This window comes from Eptatretus burgeri, chromosome 16 (assembly GCF_056783735.1).
Source record: "Eptatretus burgeri isolate ZD-2024b chromosome 16, Ebu_testis_v1, whole genome shotgun sequence".
Lineage (NCBI taxonomy): Eukaryota > Metazoa > Chordata > Myxini > Myxiniformes > Myxinidae > Eptatretus > Eptatretus burgeri.
This window is the reverse complement of record NC_140976.1, coordinates 62,476,986-62,491,251: the sequence shown is the minus strand read 5'-3', so window position 1 is coordinate 62,491,251 and position 14,266 is coordinate 62,476,986. Positions and strand designations below refer to the sequence as shown.

Sequence of the window (14,266 nt, the reverse complement as noted above, 5' to 3'; positions counted from 1 at the left end):
GCCCCGAATCTACCCACAATTGCAACCTGAAAAAATAAACATAAAATCGCGTTCGCCATTTTGTATAGGTGCATTGGCCTCAGGTCTTTGGTATCAGCCCATGACCCAGAGCAATTGGAATTATCCAAGCTCTATAACCATGATGCATTATGTATGCACACAGTGTATTCTGATCAACTTCCACAATAATAAACACCCTTCCCCGTGTGTGTGTGTGTGTGTGTGTGTGTGTGTGTGTGTGTGTGTGTGAGATACACACACATACACACACACACACACACACACACACACACACACACACACACACACACACACACACACACACACACACACACACACCTCCTTTTAACTATGTGCAAAAATCTAGCACAATTTATCTTGCGGCCACGTAATCAAACAAACATATGAAAAACATCCCTCACAGCTTTGATAGTGCCCTCCCACCCCCCAACATGATTAAGAGTAAATATAGTTTTAAATTTACCCCACACATTCAAAAGCCTCAGACATGACCTTCCCATCGGTGTTAAGAAGCAACGCAAAACCAGATACGGTGTCTCCCTATGGGAAATCTGCCTCAATGGTGGTAATGACAGAATCATCTTTCCAATTGCAGACGTCCATTAAATAAATCACCAAGCGTGTCATGTTCACATGAGGTAATCCTGCAAGGTTCAAAATCCACTCAATGGCAGGAATGATCAGGAAGATCAGGTAGAACGCGCCATCCACAGATCTTGCACGGGCCCACATCGTCGGGAGTTTTTGCAGTACGGGCTGCAAGTTATCAACCTTTTGGCCATGTAGTTGATCAGAAAGTTCTTCAAATCTTTCGTTGTTCAGAGAGCACCCGTTTCTCTCATGTACCATTTCAAAGTTTTTTGGCTTCTTTTAGAATCTTTGTGAGCCATTTTACGTAAAAATCCTGATCTGATAAAGGACCATCGAGTTCCGTGCCCCAATGACCAGTGTTGTTCGGGGTTTCTGTACATGCGCACCAAGCAATCTGGGTTGATTACGTCATTTCGAAAGTCGGGTATTGCCAAGGTCATTGGGTCATTGCCATGATTCTTGCTTTGTCAATGAACCTTCCACTCCTCTCTCTTCCAGGAGTCAAACTATCATTGAGGGATAATGAAGAACTCGTCCTCCTCATGAAAGCTAGTGTTGGTCTGGTACAATGGAATAAAGGTAGAGGGTCTGGGAAATCAGCAAACATTACTGCTCTGCATAAAAAAGGTGCAAAAACAGATCCCTGCAACTGCACACCAATCGGCCTTCAACCCATCATCAGCAAGGTTATGGAATCCATAATCGCTTCAGACATTAAATCCTTCTTCTTCTCCAATGGCTTGATTTCAGATCATCAATATGGATTCAGACCAGGTCACTCTACCCTGAATATGCTTCTTCTGCTCTCCCAAAAATGGATGGAGGTACTTACTCAATGCCGAACATGAGATCAGAGCCATATCCCCAGACATATAACGTGCTTTCAATGCAGTCCTGCATCCCGCACTGCTCACCAAACTCTCTTCCTATGGTGTCCAAGGCAATCTCCACTCATGGCTCACGGACTTCCTCTCCTGTCGCAGTCAACGTGTGGCTCTTCATGGAATTCTCTCATCTCTTCTTCCCATCCACGCTGGAGTTCCTCAATGCAGTGTTCTTTGGCCTGTGCTTTTTATGGTTTTCATCAATGATCTCTCAGATTTCCTGGAAAATCCTCTTCATCTCTTTGCTGATGACTCTACTCTCTGCCGAACCATCTGTCATCTCTCAGATAGGCAAATGGCAGCTTCTTCACTCTCGGCGGACCTGGATAAAATGTCTTTCAATCATGACAAATCTCAAACCCCATGTCTCTCTGAAAGGACCGTCTGGAAACCACCCCCCCCCCCCATCTACTTTCTCAACAATCCTCTTGAACAAGTCCTTTAATTCAAGCTTCTGGGTCTCACTACCTGCCATGATCTTTCCTGGGAAAGCCACAATTCCAACCTGGCCTACAAAGCCAGTCGCCGACTGGGAATCCTCCGTCATGTAAAGTCCTTCCTCGGCACACCTGAGCTCCTGACCACATATAAAGCTTTCGGCCGCAGCCTAATGGAGTACTGCTCTCCCTCCAAGCTGGTGCTCCTGCCTCTCACCTTTTTTGGCTTCACGCTGTGGAAACCAAGGCATTTAGGATCATTGGTATCTCCCACGATGAAGCTGAGTCTTTGCATCTCTCACTCTCTCACCGGAGGAAGGCCAATGGTCTTTCTGTCTTCTACCATCTCCTCTCCGGCCTTGTCCTCCTGCTTTGTCTGTGGTCTGTCCCCCCCCCCCCTAAATTTCCTCAGTGCACTTGGTGTTGTTGGAAGGGCAAGAAGGGAATGGGGGCTGGCACTATCTACTATAAATTGATGAGTTGTGTGTATGTGAGGAATGCTTTATGTCTATTAATTACATACGTCTATTCATTAATTACATACTATTAAAATTTGAAATGTTCCTTTTGAGCCTTTAGACTCCCGAGATCCCAAAAGACCTGTAATTAATAATTATTATTAGGGTTCCAGGCTCCCAGGCTGGGAAACCTATTCTTTTTGTTCAGACGAGCAAAAACGCCCAAGGCCGTGAAGACCAATGAAAATGTGGTCCAACGGGCAAACGGGTCCACTTAGCAGATCGAAAGATTCCTCAACCGCTCTGCTCTTTTCGCCATTACTGAACCTAATCCATTCCTCGTCACAAATCACCATGACAACATGTTCTTAGATATTGCCAGACGTCTATCACATTGGTTGAGGAGTTAAAAACTTTCTATGATGGAAAGTTAAAATTTAAAATACAATCAGTTTACTTATCATTAATGTTTCTGACACATTTGGGGAGATCATTGAGGAGAATGTGGCAAAATAACAATCAGACGGTGGATTTGAATGGATTTATACATGCAAAATGCGCTTTAAGGCCACACGGATGGGCCTCCTTCAGCAGCACAACGTGTCCCCGGTCGGCTAGCAACCACGGCTCGATTCGCGCCATCGTCGTCGCTTCGTCTCCAGGCCGGGCCGCGACGACACGTCAGTGAGGTAAAGCAAGACCTTCACCAAGCACACGGATGAAAAGGCAAAAAAAACAAAACAATTTATTTAAAAATTAACATTAAATTATTGTGTCGAACATGCAAATTCAATGTAAATATGTTACAAAACGTTTAAACAATTATTACAATAAATAACTGCGCAGTACGGTACGGTACAGTGCAGTGCAGTGCAGTGCAGTACGGTACGGTATGGTATGGTGCGGTACAGTGCAGTACGGTACAGTGCAGTGCAGTACGGTACAGTGCAGTACGGTACGGTACGGTACAGTGCAGAGCAGTACTTGTCTTTCCCGGCTCATTCTCAGCCACGCCTTCCACACCGCCGCTGCTTCCTATTGGTCAATAATTTCATCGTCGTCAAGTTGACATCGATCCCGTCATCGGTTGATGCATTGTATAATTATATGTAACAATTATTATTATATCGTCTTACTGGGCTCACCGAAAGTGTCGGCGCTATGGATAATATGTTACACAGCCAATGGTACCGCCGTCGCTTCAGCGCCTTCGTTGCACCAGAAAAGAAAACCGAGCTGTTGAGGATTTTAAGGGAAAAAAACGACGATCACTTCGAATAAAAGAAAAAGCGAAGGAAAATATTCCGAAAGCCAGAAAATGTAAAAATCTGATCAATTCAAGACCATTAATGAGAGTAAAAAAAAAAATTACCATTATAAAAGCGCCACAGCTTCTACAGCTGCTACACCGCCACGTGCACGGAAAATCCACACACACAATAAATAACGACAAACCTGAAAATAACATTGTAACCCTAAATATAGAACGAAAAGCATTTAACTAAGCTGAACAGCGATCTTAATAATGTTTCACGTGTCGATTAAAAATATCGTTAATCAAGTTGTGCGACACGTGATTAAATTAAATATTTTAAAATTCCGATTCGTTCCTCCACACAAACATGGTCACCATGTAATAAAAACCAATCCACAAACAGGGTCAAATCCAGATTGGTTGATTGATCAAAAGGTCTCAGCGTAAGTATGAAGTACAAAGTTCACAATGGAAGGAATATTTTTTCAGAATAATTCTGATATTCGAGTGAAAGGCATTTTAAACCAAATTACATGGTTATTAAATAATAATAATCGTTTGAGTTGCTCTTCCCATAAATGATTACAAGATAAATGATTAGAATATAAATGATTAGATTAGATTAGAATATTATAATAATAATAATATTAATAGAAGAAGAAGCAGATCATAGAAGAAGAAGAAGAATAAGAAGAAGAATAATAAGAAGACATAAAAGAAGAAGCGACTTTCCAAGCTTTGACTAAATCAGTGCATTGCACAAATCACGTGATCCCAGCGACACGTGATCCCAGCGACACGCGTTCAGGGGAGAACGGAGTCTTTAAGAGTCCAAAACTGACTTATTTTCGCGATTTAAAAAAAATATATACAGATCGGCGTCTTGAACCGACACTGTGGATTGGAGGATTGCTTGCCACTCGGTTTAAGCGGCGGAGCTTTCGTTTCGAGGAAAAAGGCGAACGAGTTAAAACGACAAATAAATAATTAAAAGAAACCGGTAAGACTATTTGTGACCCGCCTGAGGTACCGAAGGAGGAAAAACATGACTGGATCGGATTCGGCGGTTGTACAGGTAATGGAAGTGATGGTGAAGAGATGTTCACAAGGACGGGACGGTGTAAACCAAGAATCACGAGTTGTCTTCTTGTTCGCAGGACAAGGACATGCTGGTGACTGAGACACGGCAGAGGTTCTTTGATGAGCATGACGTGGGTAAGTTACCGAGATGTGACGGGGACGGGGGTGAGTTACCGAGATGTGACGGTGACGGGGGTGAGTTACCGAGATGTGACGGTGACGGGGGTGAGTTACCGAGATGTGACGGTGACGGGGGTGAGTTACCGAGATGTGACTGTGACGGGGGTGAGTTACCAAGATGTGACGGGGGTGAGTTACCGAGATGTGACGGGGGTGAGTTACCGAGATGTGACGGGGGTGAGTTACCGAGATGTGACGGGGGTGAGTTACCGAGATGTGACGGGGGTGAGTTACCGAGATGTGACGGGGGTGAGTTACCGAGATGTGACGGGGGTGAGTTACCGAGATGTGACGGGGGTGAGTTACCGAGATGTGACGGTGACGGGGGTGAGTTACCGAGATGTGACGGTGACGGGGGTGAGTTACCGAGATGTGGCGGTGACGGGGTGAGTTACGGAGATGTGACGGTGACGGGGGTGAGTTACCGAGATGTGACGGTGACGGGGGTGAGTTACCGAGATGTGACGGTGACGGGGGTGAGTTACCGAGATGTGACGGTGACGGGGGTGAGTTACCGAGATGTGACGGTGACGGGGGTGAGTTACCGAGATGTGACGGGGGTGAGTTACCGAGATGTGACGGGGGTGAGTTACCGAGATGTGACGGGGGTGAGTTACCGAGATGTGACGGGGTGAGTTGGCGAGATGTGACGGGGGTGAGTTACCGAGATGTGACGGGGGTGAGTTACCGAGATGTGACGGGGGTGAGTTACCGAGATGTGACGGGGGTGAGTTATCGAGATGTGACGGGGACGGGGATGAGTTACCGAGATGTGACGGGGACGGGGGTGAGTTACCGAGATGTGACGGGGGTGAGTCACCGAGATGTGACGGGGGTGAGTCACCGAGATGTGACGGTGACGGGGGTGAGTCACCGAGATGTGACGGTGACGGGGGTGAGTCACCGAGATGTGACGGTGACGGGGGTGAGTCACCGAGATGTGACGGTGACGGGGGTGAGTCACCGAGATGTGACGGTGACGGGGGTGAGTCACCGAGATGTGACGGTGACGGGGATGAGTCACCGAGATGTGACGGTGACGGGGATGAGTCACCGAGATGTGACGGGGGTGAGTCACCGAGATGAGACGGTGACGGGGGTGAGTCACCGAGATGAGACGGTGACGGGGGTGAGTCACCGAGATGAGACGGTGACGGGGATGAGTCACCGAGATGAGACGGTGACGGGGATGAGTCACCGAGATGTGACGGTGACGGGGATGAGTCACCGAGATGTGACGGTGACGGGGATGAGTCACCGAGATGTGACGGTGACGGGGATGAGTCACCTAGATGTGACGGTGACGGGGATGAGTCACCTGGATGTGACGGTGACGGGGGTGAGTCACCTGGATGTGACTGTGACGGGGGTGAGTCACCTGGATGTGACTGTGACGGGGGTGAGTCACCTAGATGTGACGGTGACGGGGGTGAGTCACCGAGATGTGACGGTGACGGGGGTGAGTCGCCGAGATGTGACGGGGGTGACTCGCCGAGATGTGACGGTGACGGGGGTGAGTCGCCGAGATGTGACGGTGACGGGGGTGAGTCGCCGAGATGTGACGGTGACGGGGGTGAGTCGCCGAGATGTGACGGTGACGGGGGTGAGTCGCCGAGATGTGACGGTGACGGGGATGAGTCGCCGAGATGTGACGGTGACGGGGATGAGTCACCGAGATGTGCCGGTGACGGGGGTGAGTCACCGAGATGTGACTGTGACGGGGGTGAGTCACCGAGATGTGACTGTGACGGGGGTGAGTCACCGAGATGTGACTGTGACGGGGGTGAGTCACCGAGATGTGACTGTGACGGGGTGAGTTATCGAGATGTGACGGGGGTGAGTTATCGAGATGTGACGGGGATGAGTTACCTAGATGTGACGGTGACGGGGGTGAGTCGCCGAGATGTGACGGTGACGGGGGTGAGTCGCCGAGATGTGACGGGGGTGAGTTACCGAGATGTGACGGGGGTGAGTTACCGAGATGTGACGGGGGTGAGTTATCGAGATGTGACGGGGACGGGGATGAGTTACCGAGATGTGACGGTGACGGGGGTGAGTTACCGAGATGTGACGGGGGTGAGTTACCGAGATGTGACGGGGGTGAGTTATCGAGATGTGACGGGGACGGGGGTGAGTTACCGAGATGTGACGGGGGTGAGTTACCGAGATGTGACGGTGACGGGGGTGAGTTACCGAGATGTGACGGTGACGGGGGTGAGTCACCGAGATGTGACGGTGACGGGGGTGAGTCACCGAGATGTGACGGTGACGGGGGTGAGTCACCGAGATGTGACGGTGACGGGGATGAGTCACCGAGATGTGACGGTGACGGGGATGAGTCACCGAGATGTGACGGTGACGGGGATGAGTCACCGAGATGTGACGGTGACGGGGATGAGTCACCGAGATGAGACGGTGACGGGGGTGAGTCACCGAGATGTGACGGTGACGGGGATGAGTCACCGAGATGTGACGGTGACGGGGATGAGTCACCGAGATGTGACGGTGACGGGGGTGAGTCACCTAGATGTGACGGTGACGGGGGTGAGTCACCGAGATGTGACGGTGATGGGGGTGAGTCGCCGAGATGTGACGGGGGTGAGTCGCCGAGATGACGGGGGTGAGTCGCCGAGATGTGACGGTGACGGGGGTGAGTCGTCGAGATGTGACGGTGACGGGGGTGAGTCGCCGAGATGTGACGGTGACGGGGGTGAGTCGCCGAGATGTGACGGTGACGGGGGTGAGTCGCCGAGATGTGACGGTGACGGGGGTGAGTCGCCGAGATGTGACGGTGACGGGGATGAGTCGCCGAGATGTGACGGTGACGGGGATGAGTCACCGAGATGTGCCGGTGACGGGGGTGAGTCACCGAGATGTGACTGTGACGGGGGTGAGTCACCGAGATGTGACTGTGACGGGGGTGAGTCACCGAGATGTGACTGTGACGGGGGTGAGTCACCGAGATGTGACTGTGACGGGGGTGAGTTATCGAGATGTGACGGGGGTGAGTCGCCGAGATGTGACGGTGACGGGGATGAGTCGCCGAGATGTGACGGTGACGGGGATGAGTCGCCGAGATGTGACGGTGACGGGGGTGAGTTATCGAGATGTGACGGGGATGAGTCACCTAGATGTGACGGTGACGGGGATGAGTCACCTAGATGTGACGGTGACGGGGATGAGTCACCTAGATGTGACGGTGACGGGGGTGAGTCACCTAGATGTGACGGTGACGGGGGTGAGTCACCGAGATGTGACGGTGACGGGGGTGAGTCACCGAGATGTGACGGTGACGGGGGTGAGTCGCCGAGATGTGACGGGGGTGAGTCGCCGAGATGTGACGTGACGGGGGTGAGTCGCCGAGATGTGACGGTGACGGGGGTGAGTCGCCGAGATGTGACGGGGGTGAGTCGCCGAGATGTGACGGTGACGGGGGTGAGTCGCCGAGATGTGACGGTGACGGGGGTGAGTCGCCGAGATGTGACGGTGACGGGGGTGAGTCGCCGAGATGTGACGGTGACGGGGGTGAGTCGCCGAGATGTGACGGTGACGGGGGTGAGTCGCCGAGATGTGACGGTGACGGGGATGAGTCGCCGAGATGTGCCGGTGACGGGGGTGAGTCACCGAGATGTGACTGTGACGGGGGTGAGTCACCGAGATGTGACTGTGACGGGGGTGAGTCACCTAGATGTGCCGGTGACGGGGGTGAGTCACCGAGATGTGCCGGTGACGGGGGTGATTCACCGAGATGTGCCGGTGACGGGGGTGATTCACCGAGATGTGCCGGTGACGGGGGTGAGTCACCGAGATGTGCCGGTGACGGAGGTGAGTCACCGAGATGTGACTGTGACGGGGTGAGTCACCGAGATGTGACTGTGACGGGGTGAGTCACCGAGATGTGACGGGGTGAGTCACCGAGATGTGATGGGGTGAGTCACCGAGATGTGACGGGGTGAGTCACCGAGATGTGACGGTGACGGGGGCGAGTTACCGAGATGCGACGGTGACGGGGGCGAGTTACCGAGATGCGACGGTGACGGGGGCGAGTTACCGAGATGCGACGGTGACGGGGGCGAGTTACCGAGATGCGACGGTGACGGGGGCGAGTTACCGAGATGCGACGGTGACGGGGGCGAGTTACCGAGATGCGACGGTGACGGGGGCGAGTTACCGAGATGCGACGGTGACGGGGGCGAGTTACCGAGATGCGACGGTGACGGGGGCGAGTTTGCGAGATGCGACGGTGACGTGGGTGACTTACCGAGATGCGACGGTGACGTGGGTGAGTCATTGAGATGCGACGGTGACATGGGTTCTGTGTACCTTTTGACACCTTTAGAGGACGAGGGGGAATTAAAAATAGAAACATTTTATACCTTCATATCCGACTTGTAGAGGAGCTAGTACATCAATTGGTGCACATCGTGGTACTTTTGCATAAATTATGACGACATTAAGGTGCAGTCACACCTTGATGTTTTAGCCAGCAATGGCAACGTATGAAAATGTATGTAAACTGTTGGCGTACGCTGAAGTTTTAAGGTTTTTTTTTAAGTTTTGGTTGTATTCATAACGTGTTGGTCGTATGCATAACTTATTAGTAACGGGCACAGAATGTTTCGTTGTCTTATAGATAACTTATACCAACGAATGCTTAGCCTGTTGTCGGCATTCACAACCTATGCCCAACGATAGTTTAACTTGGGCATAGCGCGCTGCACGTATCGCTGAGGAACTCGTGGCGTAGCCTGTTAAAAACCTGCTGCACGCTGATTTAAATCATAACCGCCTGAAAATTGGAAGTGTCAACATCGCAGTCACACCATGACGATTTAGCCAGCGTATGCCAACCGATGAAAAATGTGTCTAAAACGCTGGCACACGTCGAATACAGTATGGGTAAGTTGTGTATACGTTAGGAGCACGCTAAAAAACAATGAAGTACGCTGTCATGTTCCGTAGTACGTCGTGAAATTTCAAGCATACTGAAAATTTTACGACGTACTCAACGTATGGCTCACAAGTTCCGCAGATGCTGGCATAAGTTCTCGGCACGCTCTTCGATTGTTTTCACACGTCGGACACACGTTACTTGTAAGTTACTCATAAGTCAAAACACGTCGAGGTAATGTTTAGCATACCCAAAACTTAATTTTTAACCTATGAGTAACGTGCTTTGAACCTATGTGTAACGTATCTCAAACGCAGATTGTCGTATGTAGACAAATTTGATTGACGTCTTCTGGACGACCACAGAACTTACTGAACGTGTTTCTAACTTACATCTACCGTATAATGGCGATGTGGCAGCGTTTAGGGGAATTGGTGTATAGCATATACAAATGGGCTTCACAAGAGGAACCCGTCAGTGTTCCAGACTCCATGTTGAGTCGATGTCAATGTCAGTAGTAGTAGTAGTAGTATTAGGTAAGCGTGTCAGTAGTAGTAGTAGTAGTAGTAGTAGTAGGTCCATGTCAGTAGTCGTTGGTGAGCATGATGGGGAGGGTGTGGGTGATGATGGATCCTCGTTGCGTCCACGAATAGGAGACTACTTTACACCATTGTTCGATGTTCTTTTCGGCTAATTTTTTTTTTTTCTCATTTCCATGATGAACTGTTTTTTTGTTTCAGTTTTTAAAGTATTCAAAACTTCTTGGACAAATGCATAATATACTAGTCATGAACACAGAACGCTTCGATAACTTATACATAAGTTATACCAACGATTGATTAGCGTGTTTTAGGCGTCCACAACCTATGCCCAACGATAGTCTAACGTATGCATAGCGTGGCAGCGTATCGTCGACGATTACATGAGGTTTTCTATTCATAGGCTGCAACTTCACTTTTAATAAATGCCTGTCATTCGCGAATTGTTTTTGGACGCTGGTGCTCGGCAATTGAAATCGTTTCCATTGAACGAGTTAAATCGCTTCCACTCGACTATTGAAATGATTTACACTGAACTATTTAAATAAATGCCTGTCACTCGCCTATTGTTTTTGGACGCTGGTGCTTGGCAATTGAAATCGTTTTCATTGAACGAGTTAAATCGCTTCCACAGCACTGCAGTCACGGCACCAACAGCAGCAGGCTTAGTGCCAGCCTCATGCCAGGCTCAAGCGGATCCCTGTAGAAGGTGTACTGCTTGGTTATCCTTGGACCCACTCTGGCTAGCAGCTCGTCGAACATCACTGGGGGCATTCGCAGGAAGTTGATGAAGGATGCATGGTCCTCGTTCCGGAGTTCCACCATGAGCTGGTCATATATGCCGTAATGGCGTCACCTCCCGATCCATGGTCTGACCCGGTTCCTTCTCCTCCGTTCACGTCTTCTTCTCCCGGCTCTATTGATACGCAACTGGTGCAGTGTCAACTCGATGAGGTCATGTTGATGTTCGAGGACAGGTAGGTATTGTCGTCTCAGCCTTGCCGTATCCTCCATCTTCCGGAATGACATGGACATGCACTCACCATGAAATCTAAAAAAATGACGGGTTCCTCCTGCGAAGCCCCTTTTTTATACCAATTCCCCAAATCGCTGCCAATACGCCATTATACGGTATCTGTAAGTTAGAAACACGATCAGTAAGTTCTGTGGTCGTCCTGAAGACATCAAATACATCTACATACGTATTTGTGCGTAGGACATGCTTTACAAATAATTCCCAAGCACGTTACTCATAGGTTATAAATAAGTCACGGGTACCCTAAACATTACTTTGACGTGTTTCGACGTATGAGGAACTTTCAAGTAACGTGTTGCGAAGTGTGAACAACGTTCGTGTAGCGTGCTTACAAAACGTTACTCTTGTGTTAGAAATAAGTTTCGGGTACGCTAAACATTACCTCGACGTGTTTCGACTTATGAGTAACTTACAAGTAACGTGTGTCAACGATTGCATAACGTGCATACAACTTATGGCCAGCGTAGCGGAACGTGTGAGTCATACGCCGGCATACGTCTTAAAATTTCAAGCATGCAAAAAAGATGAGGACAACCCAAAAGTACTACGACGTATGGCAGTGTTTTTCAGCGTGCTCTTAACGTATACAAAACGTACCCATAACGTATTCGACGTGTGCCAGCGTTTTAGACAAATTTTTCATAAATCGGCATACGCTGGCGAAATCGTCAAGGTGTGACAGGGGCTTTACTAAAGGATAAAGGAATAATTGATAAATGTGGTTTGAACCTGAGTTCCTTAAATGATAAGCCAGAGTTTCAAATTGGAACACCAAGGGCCATCTGGTTTGAGTTTTGGATGTGTAGGCTTTTGTTTGTTAGACACACTTACTGTTTGTCTTTCCGAATTCATAATACGATGGTTGCTAACTGTCTGGTCTCTTTGTCTCTATGTCTCCTTCTCCCTCTCCCTCTCCCCCCCCACCCTATCCATGTCTCCGTCTCCCTCTCCCTCTCCCTCTGGAGTGCCTTTATAGAGAGAGTAGCGACAACTAACGATTTGACGCCATTTTGAGTCCATTCAGTGCGGTGCGCGTGCGGAGCCGCCGTATGGCGCTAGTTCATTGAACCGTATATTCCATTATGTTCTCTATGTATGAGAGATGGGAATGGTCTTTTCCATGTTGATAATGGACAAATTATGTGAAGATGACAGAGTAGAAGATTTATGACAACCAAGAGCCATATGATAAAGAAGAAATTCACAGAGCTGGTTGTGATTTAACAGTCACAGACATTTAGAATCATGACAAAGAAAGAATGAACGAGACAAGTCCACGTGCTACTTATTTCAGCCACATTTTAATTTCAGGGAGGCGAGAGCGAGACTCGAACTCTCACCTCCCTGCTTATACATGTGCAATGTACAATACAATGTTAAGAGTTATCTTTGTATTTCTGCAGTTGTTTGACCTTGTTTATCGTGTGTGGGTATATATTTGTGTTTGTTTAATTTTCATATTTAAATTATTAATCTAAAATTTGTTGCATGTTGCCGATCATATATAAATCCCACCAACAATAGAGTAGCCCACCCCACCCGGCGACCCCCTCATTCCCTGTTTCCCTCATTTCCCTTGTTTCCCTCATTTTTTCCTCTTTCCCTGAAGGTAAAAGCCAGTCCCGACCATTCTACACTCCGAAGTTAGATGGGCTCCCTTCTATGCTTCTATGGGGTGTCGACCTGTTTAGTATCCTGAGATCTGTCAGTCTACACCCACACCAATAGATTTTAAATCTTTGGTATAACCTACTCTTAAAAGTTAGGGTTAGGGTTAGATTTAGGTTTAGGGTCAGGTTTAGGGTTAGGGTCAGAATTAGGGTAAGTGTTGACCCTAACCCTGCCTTTGAAGAGTGGGCCGTGTTAGCCCGTTCTCCATTCATTCGTCTTTGTTTTGACTTTAGTTTGACTTTGACTTTGAGTCTGAGTCTGACTTTGGAGACATGATCTAGACGCTATATTAATTGATCTCGCTCGAAGACTCCAACTCAAACTTAATTTAACATAAAGATGCCTTCCCCTTCAAGTGCTAATTAATCCACGAGCAATGGATAACAAGCCTGGAAAGCCAAAGCAAAGGCCAGTCTCACTCGCAGCACACAAGTATACACACATGGGACCATTACCACCATCACACTGACCTGGCAGAGAACTGACCAAGAAGTTGCTTTCCATCCAACACGACTGACTCTATTCTCCCAGATTTTCCGTCTTTTAGCATCTGATGGAAATCGATACATCTTGAATCCCTTCTCCGTTCTATTTGCGCACCCAAAGGCGCAACAACCTGTCATTTTGTCGTAAAATCGATGTAAAACACGAATGAGAATGCTGCGTACGGCGGGAACGTTAAAACGCTGACCGATATGCATCCGATCCTGTCCGCGATGGACTCAAAATGGCTCCACGCAATCACGTGACTGGATTTTACCTGACCCTCTATGTCGCTACTCTCGCTATAATGGGACTCTATCTCCCCCCCCCCCCTTTTTGTATCATCGCCAAACTTCATGAGCAGACTTGAAGATGTCTTGCAATTCTGCCTACTGCACTTGAATGTACTGTACTTGTACCCTTAATTTATTTTGTTTGGTTCACTCAAAAGTACAATTATCGCAGCATTCATCATGCTGGACCACGTTGCCACATTCATATTCACTGGGCTTCGAAAGTCCATGTCATCTCCATTCATTCTACTTGCGAACACCCTTGCCCTCCTGGTGGGAGTACCCGTCGGTGACCGAACACAGATGGCCATTTCGTGCTTGGGCAGGTGGGGAGTCAAAGGAACATAAAATTGTCAAGGATAGCATCGCAATCAATATACCAGGATGAGTCACAAGGTGAGGAAAGTGTGGGATAAAGATACCTTTTTTTCCACATCGCCTCAATGG

The 14,266-nt window shown here is 48.8% G+C and overlaps 2 protein-coding genes across 7 annotated transcripts in view; one reads left to right on the top strand and one right to left on the bottom strand.

The window, feature by feature from the left end:
* FANCB (FA complementation group B) overlaps nucleotides 1-3,604 on the bottom strand; it is a 49,607-nt gene extending 46,003 nt beyond the window's left edge. Inside the window, exons 1-3 of one of the 5 annotated variants that reach the window (XM_085860062.1) lie at nucleotides 3,537-3,604; nucleotides 3,376-3,426; nucleotides 2,940-3,092 (exon numbers count right to left, since the gene is read on the bottom strand). In XM_085860062.1, the coding sequence (XP_085716188.1) occupies nucleotides 2,940-3,033 (94 nt within the window). In that variant the 5' untranslated portion in view covers nucleotides 3,034-3,092; nucleotides 3,376-3,426; nucleotides 3,537-3,604. The other 4 variants (XM_085860058.1, XM_085860059.1, XM_085860060.1 and 1 more) reach the window with 4 other exon arrangements.
* Nucleotides 3,605-4,417: 813 nt separating this feature from the next.
* MOSPD2 (motile sperm domain containing 2) overlaps nucleotides 4,418-14,266 on the top strand; it is a 58,397-nt gene continuing 48,548 nt past the window's right edge. The window contains exons 1-2 of one of the 2 annotated variants that reach the window (XM_085859936.1): nucleotides 4,418-4,721; nucleotides 4,804-4,861. In XM_085859936.1, coding sequence (XP_085716062.1) covers nucleotides 4,692-4,721; nucleotides 4,804-4,861 — 88 coding nt within the window. In that variant the 5' untranslated portion in view covers nucleotides 4,418-4,691. The remainder of the gene's footprint in view (nucleotides 4,722-4,803; nucleotides 4,862-14,266) is intronic. The other variant, XM_085859935.1, reaches the window with a different exon arrangement.